The 12889-nt window shown below is 42.6% G+C and overlaps 1 protein-coding gene across 4 annotated transcripts in view; it reads right to left on the reverse strand.

The window, feature by feature from the left end:
- Positions 1 to 12678, reverse strand: part of SPTAN1 (spectrin alpha, non-erythrocytic 1) — a 62112-nt gene extending 49434 nt beyond the window's left edge. For all 4 annotated transcript variants that reach the window (XM_003407692.4, XM_023544872.2, XM_023544871.2 and 1 more), the window contains exons 1-3: positions 12548 to 12678; positions 1936 to 2175; positions 486 to 611 (exon numbers count right to left, since the gene is read on the reverse strand). In XM_003407692.4, coding sequence (XP_003407740.2) covers positions 486 to 611; positions 1936 to 2172 — 363 coding nt within the window. In that variant the 5' untranslated portion in view covers positions 2173 to 2175; positions 12548 to 12678. The remainder of the gene's footprint in view (positions 1 to 485; positions 612 to 1935; positions 2176 to 12547) is intronic.
- Between the last annotated feature and the right edge of the window lie 211 nt (positions 12679 to 12889).

The following is a 12889-nucleotide window of genomic DNA, read 5'->3' on the forward strand; positions in this document are numbered from 1 at the left end:
CCAGACCTTTAGCTGGCTTGCTGACTAGAGCTCAGTAAAACCTGTTCCAGGGCAAACCACAGATTTAATAGTAAGCTTCCCAACAGAGAACTTTAGACTGTCTGTGATTGATCTTATCCTTGTACCCTACTCCCTAAATTCACCAATTACACCAATATGCTCTCCAAGCTAACTACCACATATAAATGTTAGAGTTAAATTTACTCAATCTTCTTTAGAATACTAGGTCGTAATCACATTCTAGTTTGTTCTACAAAAAGAACATTAATTTCCTCACTGAGCATACAAAGACTTGTTTATATTCATGCTGAATTATATTACAAAGGCAGGATTTCAGTAACTCCTCTAAGAAACGTCATAAATTCTTTTAAAAGGCTGAAGAAATCTGTCTTTTTAGGAAACCCAAACTGACATGTAAACATTAATCCAAGGTACTCCACCAACCAGCTGAAAGCCATCCAACCAGGCACTTAACTCATACTCACTCTTATGGTTTCAGAGGCAAAATGCCCTTCTGAGATCATCAGGTTTCCAGTTTCATCCAGCTTAACAATGGCTCCCGAGTTGGCCTGTACTTCAGCTTCAAAGGCTTGGTGCTTCTGAAGCTTTCCCTGTTGGTGGACCATGAAGAGTCATAAAATGCAACCCACAGCACTCATCTTCTCTTTCCCCCCACTTATTCCTCCCCTCCTTAACCGCACCCCTTCTTACGAACACATCACTCAGCATCTTACCCATCTCCCGATCTACTCAATTATTCAAATACTGCATCTACATTGATCCTCTGAAAGCTCAGCCTGACCATTGAGAACCATCAACTTTGCAGATAGGAAGATGCTACAAAATATCCTAGTTTTATTGTTCATCAGGAAATTAGCTTTTACGTGGATATTTAATTCCTTCTAGAAATACAGAATTATATCAACAGTTTTAAGTAGCCCTGGTGGCACAGTGGTTAAGCACTCGACTGCTAACTGAAGGGTCAGCAGTTCGAGCCCACCAGCCCCTCTTCGGGAGAAAGATGTGGCAGTCTGCTTCCGTGAAGATTACAGCCTTGGAAACCCCATGGGGCAGCTCTACTCTGTCCTACAGGGTTGCTATGAGTTGAAATCAACATGATGGCAATGGGTTTTTAATCAAGTTTTCTTAGCATTCGATGTTTACCATTAAATAATCCATCCACGTTCACTCATGAGACTTTGTTCAGCTTGCTTTCAAAGCCACACACTTTGATCTGCATACATTCCATTTCTCAATACCTCTTTTTTACCAAGTACTGAGCTGGGAAAGGGCATAAGAATTGCAGCCAAGCTAATGCTCATCACTCTCTGTTCTTAGATTACTTTGGTATGGTAAAAGAACCCATGGGCCCAACTACTGCTCCACGAACTAGCTATGAACACAACTGAGAAAAGTCTCTTCTTGATCAAAATCAATGAAAAGTCTGCTTTTAAAAAAGCTTTATTGAGGTATAATTTACATACCATAAAATCCACTCTTAAGTGTGCAAGTCAATGATTTTTAAAGGCTTTGCTTCAGACAAGACTTACCGATGAGTCTCTTAAAGGGGCTTTAACAAATCATAACTGAATTTTTGCCAGCAACAACACTGCTAGCATGTCCTTCTCAAAAACACGTCCTAAGAGATCAACCTAGACCTTCCCTGCAAAATGCATAAGGATCATCAACAGTTGCAAGGCAGTGGTTTGAGAACCACTGGCTTAAAGCATCTAGAGAAGATAAATAAACGCCTGCAAGATTTCATACTCACTCTACTACACTAGGGCTTTTCAGAATAGTGACTTAGTCCTTCCTTACGTCTGATGTACATTCTTCCTGCTGCCAAGGTCATAATTGACTTCCTTTGCTGACTTTAGGGGAAGAATGTTTGGGCTCTCCAAAATTTGGCAGAAATCTCAGGAAGATGAGACATACCTGCAAGTTGGTTGGGTCTTTATAATTCTCATCAGATGCAATCTGAAGTTTCTCCTGAATCCACTTCTCCAACTCCTCAGCATCTCTTTGGAAAAACTGGAATCGATAGGAATCTTCAAGCTTCTGGCGTCTGAGGGTTGAGAGCTCCTTGAAGCGGTGGTATCGGTCTAGGACCTGCTGGCGTCTCTCCTGGATGTCTTCTGCTGTTTCCAGCACTTTGACCCCGCTTGGGTCCATTTTCTGTAACGACAGAATGCCCTGAGATAAGCACTATAAGACACAAAAACAAATTCAATGGAATCAATCTCTCTGAAGAGAAAGAATTAACAGCTTGTCCTAGCCAGACCAATGAACTGAGAAGGTAGTAGCCCCTTCTAAGGAGCTAATAATGAAACCCAGGTCCTATTCCTTTATAAAACACAGCTATCCACTCCCCACAACAACTGCCTACAGGGGATCCCCAGAGGATGCCTAACCAGTATGGCAACGAAACCAAGTGAAAAACACAGACGAAGACTGGCTTATACTGTTCATTCTGGAGGCGCTTTGTGAATAATAATAAAAAAAAAATCAACTTTTGTACTCAGAATTACTGACAAGTCCATTCAAAACTCCTTTTATCTGGTCTCTGCATTTCATCGTGTGTGAATTAGAAAGAATTTACGCTTACCTACATCAGATTTTCTGTCTTTCTAGATCTCAGCCTATTATTCATTAAAGAAAAGGGGATGATTACAAAATAACCATCCTTATAATAACATCAACCAACAGAATCTATCTAGACAAAGTAACTGATTTCTCAGTTACCCCAAAATGTCACCTGCCAAGTCTTCAGAATATCAGAGAGCCTGGGCAATGAATAAACTCGGTTTTATTAGAATGTGCGTAATTAAAAGAAAGCCAAACCAAATAGTTTCTTAAAAAAAAAATGTTGAAAGATTTGCCCAACTTTATTCCTGTTATTTTGGAAAGCAAAGAGACTACATAAATTCAGCATCAATTTCAAGTTAACCACAAATGCAGGCTAACTTGGCAGGTGGTATTTCCTTGTAGCACTTTAAACCCTCAAATTTCTGGACAGTTTCACCAGATTTGAATGTCAAAGAGAAAACCTGACCTAGTTATGTGAGAAACCCAGGATATGCGATCTGCTCTTATCAAGAATAAGTCACTTTATCCTCTGACCAACTGAAGACCATAGAAGAATACAGGTACAGACGAATGACAAAAAGCTTCTGAATTTGTCAGTAATGTGTAACCTTGCACAAGCCACTTTCCCTCCCTATGCCTCATTTTCCTAGAGTGACTAAAAATGGCAGGTAAAAGTGAGATGGCTTCAAGTTCCTTCCAACATTAAAATTACATCATATAGAAGGGGTTCTGAGATTTGGCAAGGAAGCAGACCAGGCGAGCTTTATGGTCCCTTCCAGCTATAATTTACAAAAGGTATAAAAATTGTGTTACCTGGGTTACATTTGGGCGTTCATCCCATTATCCTGTTAAGACTTTTCCAGCTAACAGAAAAGGATAAACCAGCCATGCACGAGAAATGGGAAATCAGTGAGTGCTCACTCACATTCAGCTGTGAGATAAACACTGGTGAGACCTGGATGAGGTTAGAGTTTCTAGTTCATTCCAGCTCTCCAGGGGATTAATTAAAGCAGCTCCCTGAGAGGGGTGAGAAAGCACTGTTGCACCTGATCAACTCTGAGGGCTACCTTTCTATGAATAGATTGTCTTCTTAGGGAAGGGTACATAGGGTGATTTTAGGTGTATCACCATTTCTTCCAAATTATTCTCCCATATTAACCAGTTATTTTTACTGCAGCATTGTTTTTTCACAAAGTCCAACGTTTAAAAAAAGAAAATCATAATCTTTGCCATGTCACTCCGGTGCTTTGAAACTTTTCATGGCTCCCGTCTGAAAGAGGAGTCCACCACCTCTTTATCAGGGCATTTAAAGTCCTTCACCACCTGGCCTGACACACCTGACTGGTATCTTCTCTCACCTGTGCTCCCTCTATCCTCTCATCAAATGGAAATATTTTCTCCCCCAAATATATAATCCCCTTTAAAAATACCAACCCATTGCACATGCTTCCTTTGTTTGGCTTGTCTTCTGTCTCTCCTCTGCGTGGGTAACTCCTATTTATATTCCAACACCCAGCTAAAAGGAGTAAATTGCAGGATCTTGCCTCCTTACTAAGCTGTACTCCATGCTCCTTCCTTTCCGCCTCCTCTGATTTAATCACATTCTCCTCTAGATTCACAGGAACACTTGTGTATACTTCCCAGGGCATAATTAGACTGAGTAAGCCAATCTCTGTATCCCCGATTTCTAGCATACAGAGGTCATTAAGACATGTTTGTTGAATAAACGATCGAGGACACGCTGAGTGTTGGAGCTGCTACACAGCAGCCTTGAATTCATCTGTAAGGGGTGGGGGGAGAGCTCAATAATCTACCCACGTTCATTTTCTGGATTGTAAAACTGGAATTCCATCCAGGTAAAAGCTAGATGAATGCAAAACAAGAATGGCAAACAAAGAATGTACTTACTGAAGCTTACACAACTAGGTGTCAACCTAATGAGTAAATCTGAATTACTTATCTTGGATAGACCACATGGTAATCTATTCTGAGTAAGTAGCTGCTCTTTTCACCATGGTAGAGTGGGACCTCAGGGAAATAAAGCTCTAGAAGGCACGACTTTATATCATCATCAAAGGACAGCTGTGTCTGAAAAAAATGTTTTCTATTCTTAAAACAGGGTTTAAAGCGTTCTTAAAACCAAAAACTGAGGGTAGCTTTGAAAAACTAAATGTCTGATCAGAGCAGTTTCTGTAGTAATTACTAGCAAGACAGTTCCGGTTTACACCGCGCCTCCCTAACTGCACCAGCCTATACCGGGCGGATCTTGTCAAGGATCGCTACCATCACCAGCCACATTCACTAGAGTTTAAACACGCTCTCATTCATTCGCCTTCTAGTTGTTTCCTCCAGTACACATCACATCCAACTCCCTCACTAACCCCAACTTACAGGCCCTGGGCAGGGTCCATTCCCCAGTTATGCTTAAAAAGTTTCCTTTGCCAGGAACGCTATCATCTCTCCCACTCCAACTCTACAGTTTAATATCACACAAATCCCGCAAAGCCTAAGCAAATACCTTGTCCTGAATGATCTCTTTCTGAAGCAGAAGTTCTCACTCCCTCTATGCTTCCCACATTCTGTAATATGTAATTGCTGTTTCCTTCCTACCTTTTAAGGACAGATCATATCTTACTGTTACGCGGAACCACTCTTAGCACAGACTTCAGGATTCGGCATATATTAGAGAATCAATTATATTCTGAACTTGGAAATAAATAAATAAACTGCTATCACTTTGGGGCCGTGGTAGCGCGGTGGTTAAGAGCTTGGTTGCTAACCAAAAGGCTGGCAGTTCGAATTCACCAGCTGCTGCATGGAAACCCTATGGGGCAAATCTACTCTGTCAGAACTGACTTGACAGCAACAGTTTTTTTTTGTTTGGTTGTTTGCTATTACTTTATAAATAAGTAGTCAAGAGACATAAGGTCATCTATCTAGTAAGCAAATCAGTCATGGAGCCTACGGTGATCTGGGATCCTCTAGTTCCCACACGAGCTCACTGCAACCAGTGATTCCTAACACGTTTGGAATTGACACACACTTTACTGATGGCTATTTGGTTACTAATTCCTTTCGCTGCCTCTTATCTTTTCCATTCCCACCTTGGAGGAGAATAAAGATGGAGAGAATATATTAATTAAAATTTTTTAATTATTTTTATTTTTAATATTGAGTCTTATTAAATTAGTAAAGAATTGGAATTAAGAATCACTTATCTATGTATTTCTTTTGATCTCATCCTTGGGGGAATGGTTAAGATGGAAAAATAGCAGGAAATTATATCATATTTGCTTGCTTACAAACATTTCTTATAAGAAAACTTTCAAGGAATATACAGTTATGCAGTAACTGTACTGCACGTGAGTTCCTGAAAGATGTCTAAATCTTTAGGATTCATGTTTACAGGGTCTGTCCCTCCTGAGATTCATAGGATTCACTATATTTCTAAAATCCTTTAACTGCTGTGGAAACCTCTAAGAAATCACATTTGTGGAGCAGCCCTTTACGATGAAAAAAAATCCCTATCATAGTACTGCAAAGGTTTCGCCTAAGCCAGTACCCCTGCTTGGGCCCAGTTTGCTAATTTGACCCTACCAATCCAGAGAGGGGAAACCCTGGTGGTGTAGTGGTTAAGTGCTACAGCTGCTAACCAAAAGGTTGGCAGTTCAAATTTACCAGGAGCTCCTTGGAAACCCTATGGGGCAGTTCTATTCTGTCCTATAGGCTCGCTATGAGTCGGAATCGACTAGATGGCAATGGGTTTGGTTTTTGGTTTAATCCAGGGAGACAGTCCGGCGAAGCCCTGCTGAAATGAACCAACCTAAAAGGCCCTCTTTGTCGCCCCAGTGAAGTAGAATGAGTCAATTCTATACCAAGTGCTTTGGTCAAGCAATAATGGACTTTTCTTTCCTGCAGTAGATCTGCTGACGTCTGCAGGTGGGAGCTCTGCCAAGGCACAACTAGCTGTCTCTGGGGAGCTGGGCATCTGAAAGTCATCAATGCTCTCCCACTGCTGTCGGCATTCAGGATTTTCACTTGCATGATCACAGGGGCCTCAGGTTATGGGTTAATAAGAGGAGTTTTCTCCTCTTAATCCAGTAACTGTCTTAACCCTCTTAATGGTATCTACACAAGTTTCAGTTTCTTTCTGCTCCTAAAAAGGTAATTTCCCCACACTACAATTAAACACGGGAAAACTTTTCATAAATATTCCCAAGAGCTATTACCACCCAAAGGTGCTACTACCTCTCACCCAAAAAAAGTACTGCTATGTCAGAGGAGCTGAAATTTCTTGGACCCGGCCTGCACATACCACATTCCTTTCATGACTGAGGCTGCACACTGCAAAGCTCCACCCCTGCCCTGGCAATATGCAGCCGACTGATAAGGCCGACTTCACAGAGAAAGTTCCAGGCCTCCAAGCTTTTCCCAGCCCTAACGGGATTAATGCCTTTCGAGAGCCCTAGAAAGGAAGAACTTGGGAAATGTGTCATTAAAAACGCCTTACTAGACCTCTATCTATCCCACCAACTGCCTGAAAACTGCAACTGAGGTTTCCTAGGAATCCAATCCACCAATTGCTTATCTCAAACCAGCAGACAAACTTTGATTTTCTTTGTCAATTAAGTCCATGCACCCAGAGAATGAAGGAGGGAAAACAAAGTGCTAACTGTATTCTCCATTGTTTAAGGATAGCTTCCCATTTAAGGTGAACAAACAGAAAGGTCACATTTTTGCAAATAGTATTGGAGAAGAGTGAAGATGCAAGCTATTTATATACGCTGCAATGCAGCAGTCAAAATGTTGGCTCCATTATACAGCAAGGAACACGAATTGATCTCAGGGGGATGAAACAGTGATTTTAACTATGTCGTCTATTGTAATAAATAAAAAGGACTTGTCAGTGTTCTCACAATACTGCCAAATCTCTGGGAAGAGAGGGGCCTAAAGATAGGAATGTTGGCTAGAAATTTCTAGTTTAAGCCAAAGTTTTAGCATGCCTAAGAATGACTCCTTATATCCAGCATAAATTTATAAACGTTATCAACTGAAAATGGATTCCTTCTAAAGAGACTGAAAACCTACTGCTGTCGAGTCGATTACGACTTACAGTGGACTGTACAGGGACAGAGCAGAACTGCCCCATAGAGTTTCCGAGGAGCGCCTGGTGGATTCGAACTGCTTGGTTAGTTTTGGTTAGCAGCCGTACCACTTAACCACTGCATCACCGGGGTTTCCCTAAAGAGACTAGACATCAATTAATATCTCTGTCTTCTTGATAAATGCCAAAAGACAACTGTTTGAAGCAGTTCTTATGCTTAGGAAATTTTGTAATGCCATAATCTAATCTACAGAAGCTATATGCCCCATTATGTAAGGGGATGTCTCTATCTTTGGGGGGGAGGGCAGTGGTGGGAATTATACAGCGTTAAGCAATACAAAAGACTACAGATACATTTTCAAACCAATGCTTTGGACTCTGCATCTAAAGTGAGTTGTTTAGGACTCCCTCAAACAGATCTTGGACAGCGGAAGAAATCAGCAATTACAGTTTCTCTATGGAACCCAAGGAAAAAAAAAATGTAGTGAAGATGGAAGAAGTCTATTAAAAACAAAAGCATTGGGACTGCCATTCTTTCAGCAAGGGGAATATGCTGGGATGTAAAAGGCATTTGGAACACTAAGTACCATACGAATTTCAATCTTCAGGGAGGACACCAGATAAACTGCTTTGGAAAGAAAGGACGAACGGATCCTCTGGCTCTATGGAAAAATTCGTGATCATCACCCAAAGCAAAAGGTCACAGAAGCCATTTATCGGTCTTGTTTTTGTTGCTTAGTCAGAGCCCAAATGTGCAGAACCAACAAATACTATTTTACCATGGCTTAGAAAGCCAGCCTGTTACCACTAGATTTGCAAAGCAAGAGAACTACATCCACGAACGTCGAAGGGCTCCCCCATCAGAACAAACCACCCAAGAATTGGTTAGCACCCATAAAATTTTATACCAACTGACTCTCAAATCAAACAAATTAACTCAAAACCAGCTTAGTTGCAGATTTTAGTGGCAGATTTGATAAGCACAGAGGTAAATTATACATAAATTAAGACTTTTAATGCCATGAATAGAAACAAATGTTTTTGCTCAAATCACATTCCAATCAGGATTGTGGAGTCACATTTCAGCCTTCAAATTGATTAATTCATTTCAACTCGTTAGCACAATTCTGCAGGGGTGAGCAGGGACTTAGCTCTAAGAAAGCAAAAGATCCATACTGCATTGCATCAAAATCCAGAAATGCAGAGCAACGTTGAGAAAACTTACTTCCGAATGCTTCCCAAATACTATCTTGCTGCTACTTACCTTTTAACCTGTAAAATTCAGATGAGAGGTATTTAAGTGCATCATATTGTTACTGTGATTCAAAACACGAAAAGGGTGTAACATGGCCAATTTTTATAAACCTCATTTAAATAATTAACCCATCTGGTTTATAAAAAGGCCTGTCTTTGATTTATCACCTATAATCACTAGAAATTTGCAAAGCTTATTTTTCTCATGAGATCAACATATTAATTTTAAGGATTTTTTTCTTTTTGAAAAAGGTCCAATTTAGCAAACACTCAAAAAACGGTACACCAATAAAACACATACATATGGTTTTTGTTTTTAATAAGAAAATGCAAGCTCCATTTTATTACAGGGGTTGTAGCAGAAGAAATAAAACAATGGGACCAGGAAAAAAACTCAAGTTTACAATAGTTGTCAAACTTTTTAAAATAGCATTTTTACTACATGTTTCCAGATTTTTTTCCCTCAAATTTCTGGGATAATCTGTTTAGTCTCTTGGTTCTTAAGAACCAAGTAACCATCAAAAAAATCAGCAACACTACATGCAAACGCCAGTAGGGTGGGAAGAAATTAATATGTTCATGCCTTAAAGAGAGGAAGGTAAAAAACGGGAGGCTTTGGAAATTTCAGAGTACATTTACTAAGACCTCTGATCACGTAAACCAAAAAAAAAAAAAAAAAAGAGGGAGGGGGGAAACCCCTAACCAATCTGCTTAATAGAAGGTCATGCAGACAGGGTTTTTTTCCCCCTCTCTTTGGATCATTCGACCTCTTTGACACAAACGTGTCTTCACAGCAAGCCAGGCAAAACCGAAAAGGCAACACATTTCCTGCATGCTGGGCAAATACCTGGACTCTGCGTTTACGAAACGATGACAACATGATGGAGGAATGTGGAGTCTAAAGAGGGAGGGGGAAGAGCAAGACAACAAGCTTCTAAGGGCAAATTGGACAAAGTAATTTCAAAATGAATAAAGTAGATCTTTAAAAATACATGAATTCACGTAAAAATCCATTTTCAGATATTTTCCCATCCCGCTTCTCTTTGACATTCTATACAGTTTCTAAATGCCACCAGGGACTTAAAATATGGAAAGAGAACTAAGGTTCTCTGATCTTAGTGGTTGCTATCTATCTAGGCATGCTGCCTTGGCCAAGTCACATCTCCCTTTTGTACCTCAGTTTCGCTACTTGTCAAATAAAGTTGTAATACTGAATATACTTTTTAAAACTAAACGTGCCCGCCCCCTAAACAGCACTCTGATAAATTAACCGAGAATCCCAGGACCAGATGATTCCCAAACTCCCTTCCATTCAGTAACAAAACAGCATGATTCCATGAAACCATCAGAAACAAGAAAGAATTCAGGCTACAAAGATCTGACTGGGGCCTACTTTGCTGGCAAACTTTCTTTCCAAAATAGTATTTCCTGTTCGAAACTTGTAGAAGAGGAATATGCAAAAAAGGTGGAAGGGAGGTAATGGTTCACCAGCACAGCTGCTCCAGTCAAATGGCCCAGGTGATCAGCTACGCGTTCCTCCTCAGCATTCCTGAAGTCAGCATTTGTCATCAGGGCCTTGCATTCTTCTACTGTACTTGGCTAGCCACAGCTGATAGGCTGCAGCAGACAGGAGTGCACAACTAGCGGAGTCCTCGCATAGCCCACAGAGGATTGATTACAAGGGCAGGTTCAGCAATGACAGGGCTGTGGCGGATTGTTCCTGAGATCCACTTCTCTGGATCTGCAGTTGGCCCCCCGCCCCTTTGGGATGAAGGCAGGTAGGAAAAACAGAGAAAATTCTAGCCAGGGAACCAAAAGATACGCGTAAAACAGCTCTCCCCACCTAAACCTGTTCATCAGATTGCTTGACAAGCTCAGGTTAGAGCCTGTGACATATCAGATTTCTCCAATTATTGAATTGCTACAAAACACACTGCCAAGAAGACAAAAGCATATCCGAGAATTAGTTCCTAAACTGACAGTTTACCGAAAAGAACTGCTTCACACCTGTCCAGTACAGAGCAAATCTCGTTTTGATTCTCTCCATCTCGGTCCCTGGATAACAGCTAACATACTTTGAGGGTCCCTTTGAGTAATTATTGGCCCAGTTACTAAAAAAGGATTATTGTTAATTTCCTGCACAGAGCCACTTTTACTGCAGCACATTTTTTAACTCTGACTTCAATGTGACCTCTCAAAATCTAAGTCATTAACTGCAATGAAACAGAAAATAAATGACTGGTTTAAGGAGCTGGAATTTTGGCTTAATAGTTTCATAACGGCTGAGTGTTCCCACAGTTATTCTTAAGGTTTTCTGTTCCCTGGCTGCAAGACACCCCCATCCTTCCATCTTTGATACATTCTGTTTTACTTTAGTCCAATTGCTATGACAACGCAATTTCTCAACACATGATGAAAATACTTCATATGGTCTCTCTTCTATCCTTCTCTCACCATCATAATTGTAACCTTTTCTAAAATACCATGATGAAGACAGCACAAAGGGCCTATATATTTCAGGATTTATTATATAAAAGAGATCTGACAAGGTGTTGTAGCAATTCAAACATCATCACAGCCCAGTTTTCTGGACTATTCAGGCTTTCACTTAAAATATAATCAAACTTTAATACAAAGCCCCTTATTGAAAATAGATTTTATTCCAACACACTAAAGAGACCTTTAAGAGCCATTTTCTTTGGGAAGCATCTAATCAAATTCGCAGGGACATCTTTCAAACAAAAGACTGCTCTCTATCATTCAACATGGCATGGCTGTAAAATTTTTGACAAATAATATATACTACAGTCGACTCAAAAAGAGCCGTTCTCAAAAAAAAAAAAAAGCTATTATTTGATGCAGGTCTCATACAAAGCAAGCGCCGCATCTACCTATTATTTACACGCAAGTCACAATTGGGGAGGAAAGAAATGTTTATTACAAGGAAAGAAAACGAGACGGCAAGTCTCGGGGTTCTCTGCGTCTGGAGAGAGAGCCAAGAATCGCCACACAGGATGAAATCAGGGTCAAAGAGCCCTTTACTCTATGCTTTGGGCTCTTCTTCCCCAAGGGTTGCACCGGCAAGGCTGCTGGACCTCAGTCCTGCGGTGATTTGGAAAAAATGGGCTGCAGGAGTTGCTCCCCACCGACAGAAGGGATCGGGGGCGGCGAGGAGCGCTCTGCAAGGAGCGGGGGGATGGTGCAGATCCTGAAGCGGGAGTCCCCACCCCACCTGCCGCAGCCGGATGAGGCAGGGCGGGGCTGCAGCCAGGCCGGGCCGAGGGGGTGGGGAGGGATCCAGCAGCTTTGGACCCCTCCCCCGCGCCACAGTCAATGACATTCCAACCGCCGGCGCCCAGGGCTCTGCTAGGCGGCTCCCCTGCAGCCCACGCGCCACAAAGCCGGTCGCGGCCGGCTCGCCCGGCTGCTCACGACCTCGTCCAACTGGAGGCAGCTGCAAGACCCACCCGGCTCACCTGTCCGCGCGCCGGCCCCGCCCCAGGGGTGGCCCCACTCGCCCCTTCCCTGTGGCCCGGCTCTCCAACTCGGGGTCGGCTGCCCTCGGGCCTCGCTCCCGCTCTGAGCTCCCCGCACCCTTCTCACCAGCTCCTGGAGGGTGAGAGGAGTATGTGCGTCGGGCTGAGGGGCAGCGAGGGATCAACGTGCCTCCGCGGCCTCCTTCCCTCGCCGTTCGCTCCGCAGCGGGTAGTGGCGGCGCGCGCGCCCTGCCTCTTTTATAGGCGGCCAAGCGCGTTCCGGCGGCGGGCGGGCACGAGCGCGGGGGAAAGCGCCTAGGCGCGGCGCGATGGGCGGGGGAGAGCGCCTGCGGAGCAAAGGGGGCGGAGCTCCCGCAGTCTCGCCTCGCTTTCGCCTGGCGGAAAGGGCCGAGTGCTCCCGGAAGGAGCCGAAGCAGCGATGTCGGGGAGGAGGGGAGGGAAGCGAGCG

Source organism: Loxodonta africana, chromosome 9 (genome assembly GCF_030014295.1).
Source record: "Loxodonta africana isolate mLoxAfr1 chromosome 9, mLoxAfr1.hap2, whole genome shotgun sequence".
Taxonomy (NCBI): Eukaryota; Metazoa; Chordata; class Mammalia; order Proboscidea; family Elephantidae; genus Loxodonta; species Loxodonta africana.